Source organism: Monopterus albus, unplaced genomic scaffold, assembly GCF_001952655.1.
Source record: "Monopterus albus unplaced genomic scaffold, M_albus_1.0 scaffold67.1, whole genome shotgun sequence".
NCBI lineage: Eukaryota > Metazoa > Chordata > Actinopteri > Synbranchiformes > Synbranchidae > Monopterus > Monopterus albus.
Window position 1 is genome coordinate 1,477,567 of NW_018127947.1, and position 6,527 is coordinate 1,484,093.

General features: G+C 45.6%; 1 protein-coding gene across 13 annotated transcripts in view; it reads left to right on the plus strand.

Moving 5' to 3' along the window:
* Positions 1-6,527, plus strand: part of exoc7 (exocyst complex component 7) — a 15,851-nt gene that overhangs the window by 5,805 nt on the left and 3,519 nt on the right. For 2 of the 13 annotated variants that reach the window (XM_020604608.1, XM_020604610.1), the window contains 11 exons: positions 918-1,010; positions 2,139-2,207; positions 2,419-2,564; positions 3,006-3,158; positions 3,270-3,368; positions 3,450-3,512; positions 3,604-3,670; positions 4,685-4,723; positions 5,077-5,142; positions 5,571-5,691; positions 6,210-6,375. In XM_020604608.1, the coding sequence (XP_020460264.1) occupies positions 918-1,010; positions 2,139-2,207; positions 2,419-2,564; positions 3,006-3,158; positions 3,270-3,368; positions 3,450-3,512; positions 3,604-3,670; positions 4,685-4,723; positions 5,077-5,142; positions 5,571-5,691; positions 6,210-6,375 (1,082 nt within the window). The remainder of the gene's footprint in view (positions 1-917; positions 1,011-2,138; positions 2,208-2,418; positions 2,565-3,005; positions 3,159-3,269; positions 3,369-3,449; positions 3,513-3,603; positions 3,671-4,684; positions 4,724-5,076; positions 5,143-5,570; positions 5,692-6,209; positions 6,376-6,527) is intronic. The other 11 variants (XM_020604613.1, XM_020604614.1, XM_020604615.1 and 8 more) reach the window with 7 other exon arrangements.

Sequence of the window (6,527 nt, forward strand, 5' to 3'; positions counted from 1 at the left end):
TTCAGGACTCCATTTGTTACCACAGCACTTCGCCTGTTACTCCAGCACAGTGTTCAGACGTTATCAAAGGACGCCTGTTCTCCATTTGTGGGTTGTGTTGTCAGAAGTATTGTTGTGTTGCCACAGATGTCGAATGTCTGCTGGAATGATCAATTCTCTAATTTGAGTATTTGTCCAGTGGAGCGTAGGCTGCTTTTCCCCAGGCAAACATTAAACAGTAGACATCTTTCTGATGACTAATGCTAGAAAAGGTGGATTTAAATTTTTTCCTACAGTTTGTGTAGGAAGCTCAGGGCTAAATGCCAGATGATGTTTGGTGGCTGAGCTTATAAATAGGATTAAACAGAGCTAAAGTTCATGTTTGCCAACATGCTAGCAACCTTATAAAGTGGTAGGCAGTCTGAGGTGTGTTTCAGCTTGCTGTGGGGTTATTCTGGCCCCACAGGGCAAAAACAACTGACCAGATGAAACCCCCGCCTGCAGCTGTGAGCGTGCTGCATGCTGAGTAGCTCACTAACCACTGCACTGTGTTAATGTGAATGTACTGTAGTATTTGCCTGTTGAAACCATGTTGTGTTGTGGTCATGTTGGTAATGTTAATGCTGGATATGTTCATTGTTTTGGCTGTTTTTCTCTGATCTAACCTGTGTACTCTGCTCTGTCACAACCCTGGGTGCTGTGTGTGTCGGCACATGCCCAGGTGCTGTAGTTCACTGTCTCTCTCACCTGGCCATTCTGGTCTGTAGCTGTGGTGCTAGGCTGTGCCCCCCCCCCTCTGCTGGCTGGGTGGCGGTGGAGGGATGTGTTGTTTCTGCGCTCTCCTTTTCTTCATCTTCTTCTTCCTCTTCTTCTTGGCTGTCTGGACCTCGCTGCTCCCCCTCCTCCTCTGGACTCTGTCTCTGTGTTTATGGGACCAGGGACCATTCGCAAGGCTCAGAACCTTCTGAAACAGTACTCACAGCATGGGCTGGATGGGAAAAAGGGGGGCTCTAACCTCACTCCTTTGGAAGGTAATGCACCTTGGTCTTCTTTCCGCTGTCTCTCTCGCTCCTCGCCCACAGTGTACCGGTGTTATGTTGTCCTTCACCGTTGTCTCTCAGTTGGAGCAACAGGCACACACACATCTCCTCACAACAGTCACAGCAGCTTTTACACACTGCAGGTGTTTTAAAAAAAAAAAGCACATTTTATCTAATAAATCCTGAAAAAAGGGCAACTACAGATTTATGGTGACCACATTCATTTTAAAACTATCAGTGCTAAAATGTATATCAGCAGTGTACCTGTTACAGTACAGTTTTCATTATTACAAATAAAAAAGGCAGATCACAAGTTTCCAGAATCCACAGTTTCGTTCAACCGATAGCTCAGAACCCAGAGAGTCAGTTTACAATGATCTAAATCGGAGAATATCAGCAGAGCTCTGGCATCATGGCACTTATAATGGAACAGAAAGTCAGTGTATCAACTGCTACTGTTTTGTAATATTAACATGTGATGATGACCTCTGCTGCCAGGTAGGACGCGGTGCTCTCACCCTGCACTGCAGCTGCCTGTTGCTAATCAGTGACAGACCAAGACTGAAGTGTCTGTGACAAGGACACTTCAGTCGTGGCCGTGCAAATATGTATCACAGCTGTTGTTCATTGACTGACTTATTGTTTCAGCATCAGTCTGACCACTCTGATCATGTGTGTGCCCAAGCGAAATACAAAAAGTTTGCTCCTGTGGTGGTTGCTGGAGCATTCTGGGAAATGTAGGAAATTAGAAGGTGGCAATGCAAAAAGATAAACGATGTTCACAGATGTAGTTTGAGTTGCTGTGTGTCAGGGTGCGAGCATGGACCAGACCTGCAGTGAATCAGAAGCTGCTGTGACCTGGTTTCTGTCATGTAGCTTTAACACACTGACCAACTTCAGGTATGAGTCACACACACCAAACCACCCTCTGTGGGAACTCTCGGCCCCTCCCCATGCGACTGTGGTGGGTGTTCCCTGCTTCCCCTCCTCCTCCCTTGCTAGTGCTTGGTGGTGGTTGGTACAGCTGTTCCAGGTGCAGGTTTGTCCTCCCTCCCTCTGGCCTAGTCACGGCCCCTGTGGTTTGATAAGGCCTGTCTCCCTGCTGCCCCACCCCACCAGGTTACGATCATGACCTGCGGGTCAAACACCACTCAGACGCCCTGACCGAGAAGCACGGGGCCACCACAGGTGAGTGATGGGAACATGGGAAAGAGAAGGAACATTACCAAAACAAGGCTGATCATATAGGTCTGACCTCAGGTCACAGCCTGCAGCACAAACACATAGTCCACAGCTCTGTTGACACAGTAGTTTTTAGTTGCCAGCACCAGACTCCTTGTTTTCAGTGACAGTCTTTGTGTTTGCTGGCTGACTCGATGTTTCTTCATTTACCTCTCAGGAAAGGATGACGTCCTGGATATCGAGATCGACTCCTACATCCACTGCATCAGTGCCTTTGTCAAGCTGGCCCAGAGCGAGTACACCCTCCTGACAGAGATCATCCCTGAGCACCACCAGAAGAAGACGTTTGACTCCCTTATTCAGGTCAGGGGCTAATTGTTATTTGAGCTTTGAGAGTCGAGTCAGCGTGTGCAGCTTAAATCAATAGTTCATACCATTTGATATATAATTTGCTAAATCCTGAACTTTTAATTTGCGACCCAAATTTCCAACATAGTACAGAAAAACACAGAACTGGTGTTAGTCAGCGAGTGTCAGGATATGTCAGGAGCCTTGTCTTACAGGAGACAAGGCTCCTGACATGTTCTTTTATTGGAAATCATTTTGTGATTGGGTGCGTCACCTAAGGATTGGAGGGAAGGAAGTCTCATGTCAGTTAAAGCCTGTTTCCTCACTTCCTCTCTCCATGCTTTTTCCTTGCACCTTATGTGGGCAGGACTAAGGTGTGGATGAAATTAGGGGAACTGGGTTTCACCTCAACTAGTGTTTGAACATGAGCTTCACTGTGTGTTTCAATGTCTCCAGGAGGCACTGGACAACCTGATGCTGGAGGGAGACAACATTGTATCTGCGGCTCGCAGAGCCATCATGCGTCATGACTACTCGGCCGTCCTCACCATCTTCCCCATCCTGAGACACCTGAAGATGAGCAAGTCTGAGTTTGATGCGACACTACAGGTCTCAATCAGTCTAGTCTCTGGTGCACAGCACTATCTTTATAGGAGGAAGGGAAGATACTGCAAGACCACTTCTTATTGAATTGTTAAATGTGTTTGTCTTCATGCACAGGGAACAGCAGCGAGCACCAAGAACAAGCTGCCCACCCTCATCACCTCTATGGAAACTATCGGTGCCAAAGCTCTGGAGGAGTTCGCCGACAGCATCAAGGTCAAGAGTCCCGAATTTAAATCTCAGTCACCAGTCACTGATTTAGTCATACTTACCGCCCTCTCTGTTGTGTGACCACAGAATGACCCCGATAAAGAGTACAACATGCCCAAGGATGGAACAGTGCACGAGCTGACCAGCAACGTAAGCTAACGCTCAGTTCCCTCTCTGCACCTCTCGTGCTGTGTGTAATGAACGAGCTGCAGTGACGTTTACCTTGACCTCTCTCCTGCAGGCCATCCTGTTCCTGCAGCAGCTTCTGGACTTCCACGAGACGGCCGGAGCCATGTTGGCCTCACAAGGTACAGTCACATGGACACAGAGAGTCGGTGCTCGTTAGCTCAGAGCTCCCGCTGCCCTGCCAGGCTGTTTCAGTGCTGTCAGTATCCATGACCTGATCTAAGTTACATTACATCTTTGAGTAACAGACCATTGTTCTGTTAGAGAGTATGTGGACAGTGGTATGTTTTTTTTTTTGTTTTTGGTGCTGTTCTCCAGCATATTTAGTTTGAATCTTTATTATTCTGTTTCACTTTGACAAGTCTGATGTCCTCAAAAGCAGACGGCTGTTTTCACAGATGGAAAGCTCTAAAAACCCGGTGTATACATTACCTGTCATATATCCATTTCCCTAGTCCTTAGAATATCAGATGTAAATTTGTCTGGTAGATTCCAAATGAATGATATTGCTCCATTACTTCTGGATGTGAGATTAAGTTCACCATATAAACCCAGTAGTTAACAGCTCATTGTCATTGTGTCAGTTCATATCCAAAGTGCTGAAGTACAAAGAGACGTGCCACTGTCCAAATACTGGTTCTGTTCATCAACAGTCCAGGTATAGTTCATATCAGTAGGTAACGGAGACAAATGGACTGAACATAAACCAGTCCGGCCCCTGACTGACCTGAATGTCTAGACCTTATTGACAAGCTGTGTCCCAGCAGCACCAGTCCAACACTGCCAGGTTTCCCACCAGGACTGTGCGACTTCCTCTGTGATGTCACCTTCACTCCCTCTTCCTTTCCTTGTTCTCACCTCCTGCAGCTTCAAACTGCTTGTCTCTTCTGTCGGGAGGGAGCCTCTGTCATCCCGCATGTGCTCACATTCAGGGGCAGTGATACTCTGGCAAAGATTTATTCATTTGTTGGATGTGGTGTGAGTTTAAATCATATGTCTGGCTCCCTTCTGCTTTCCCTTCCCTCCTCGCTGCCTGGCTGATGACTGTTTGCTTACTCTGCACTAACAAATCTTTTCTAACCTTTTGCACTTGTGCCTTTTTCTCTTTCTCTTTTGCCTTGCCTTGGCCCTTTTAGTACTGGGGGACACTTACAATATACCTTTAGACCCCCGAGGTAAGCAAAAGACTGTGTGTAGGCCCCTGATGAGTCACATTCTGATTGTTTCCTGCGCTGTGAACTGCTGTTTTCTTGCTGATTCTTGAAGCTGTAATTGCAGCTAATTGGTTGAGAATGACAGGAGAGGAGACACTCGCTGTGATGTGCATGTGCTGAAGTGCAGCTTGACAAAAAGTACCTGAGTGTTTCACTGCAATTAATACTTAGCCTCAGAAGGAGCGTTATAATGGAGACGGTTTGTTTTTCCCACTCTTGACCGAAATAGAAAACAAGTGTTAGAAGATAAAATGCAGCAAAACTGATCAGTGTGGCTTGTTGTTGAAGCGCTAACACCTTTTGTCTATTTTCAGAGACAAGTTCATCATCGAGCAGCTACACCTCTGAGTTTAACAAAAGGCTCCTCAGCACTTACATCTGTAAGTAAACAAGAAAACCTACACTCCAAGTTAGTTTTATTGCTATCGACTAGAAGCACAAACCACACTGTCCGCACACTCTTGAGTTAGACAAAGAAAACCAAAACCCCTGAATACTTTCTGTACCCACTGTATGTCAGGAGTTCTGGAAGTCCAAGTCCCTTCGACTCTTCCTAGACAGTGTTAAGTGGCTGCAGTATATCTGCAGCTGGGCTCAGCCAGAGACTCTCCTGGTTTCGATTCAATTATCAGCTTCTTTGCTCGAGACATCAAAACCATCAGCTTCAACAGTCAGAACGTCCTAGTTGACATTTTAGTCATATGTCAGTAAATCAAGCAGATCAACTAGCTCTGAATCAGACTGTTAATGTGGAGAAACAGGATGTTTATTTTTACCATGTGTTCTATGGCTGTTCTTCTCCTCACAGGTAAAGTGCTGGGGAACCTGCAGCTGAACCTGCTCAGTAAATCCAAAGTGTACGAGGACTCTGCTCTCAGCGCCATTTTCCTGCACAACAATTACAACTACATCCTCAAGTCCCTGGAGAAGTGAGTACGAGTTTCTGTTCATGGCGTCACGCAGGCTTGTGAGTGATCTGTGATCACACAGGTTCCACTTCAAACAACACAGACAACATGCGTTGATTTGATCATGCTGATTTATTTTACAGTAATTTTAACCATGCCAGGTTTTAGCTACAGAACCATGAATGTGCCTTCTTCACAGTTTGGTCAGTCATTTTCAAATGCATGAGTTCAAGTGAAATGATTTGCCAATCAAGTCAAAAATGAATGAATAATTTTAATAACTGGTCCTTTTACCAACAAAAATGATCAACAACACAGTGAATGCAGACAATAATTAGTTGCAGTGTCCTTGATCTTGACAAAATAGTAACATAGAAATGTTTAACAGCATAGCAGTATTTCATCATGTGTCATAATGTGACCCATGTGTTCAGAGACTAGTGGTTACATGGAACAGTGTGATTATTTGTTATTACAAACTGTCAGGTGAACTAGTTGTAAATGAACTGTTCGTGTTTCTTGGTTGTGCTTGTGTGCAGGTCTGAGCTGATCCAGCTGGTGACAGTGACCCAGAAGAAAGCTGAGAGTTCCTACAAAGAACTGATCGAGCAGCAGATCCAAATGTACCAGCGCAGCTGGTACAAGGTCACAGAGCACCTGACGGACAGGAACATGCCAAATGCCATCTACCACCAGGGCGCCAAGGTCAGAATTTTACTGGGTCCAGATGTGCACTTATCACTTGGTGTACAGGAGTTTCTGCTACTGCTACAGTGAACCATTTGGAATTATCTTTTTTTTTGTTACACGGTTTGGTCATGAAATGAGATCTGATCATCTAAAGCTGGGCAGACACT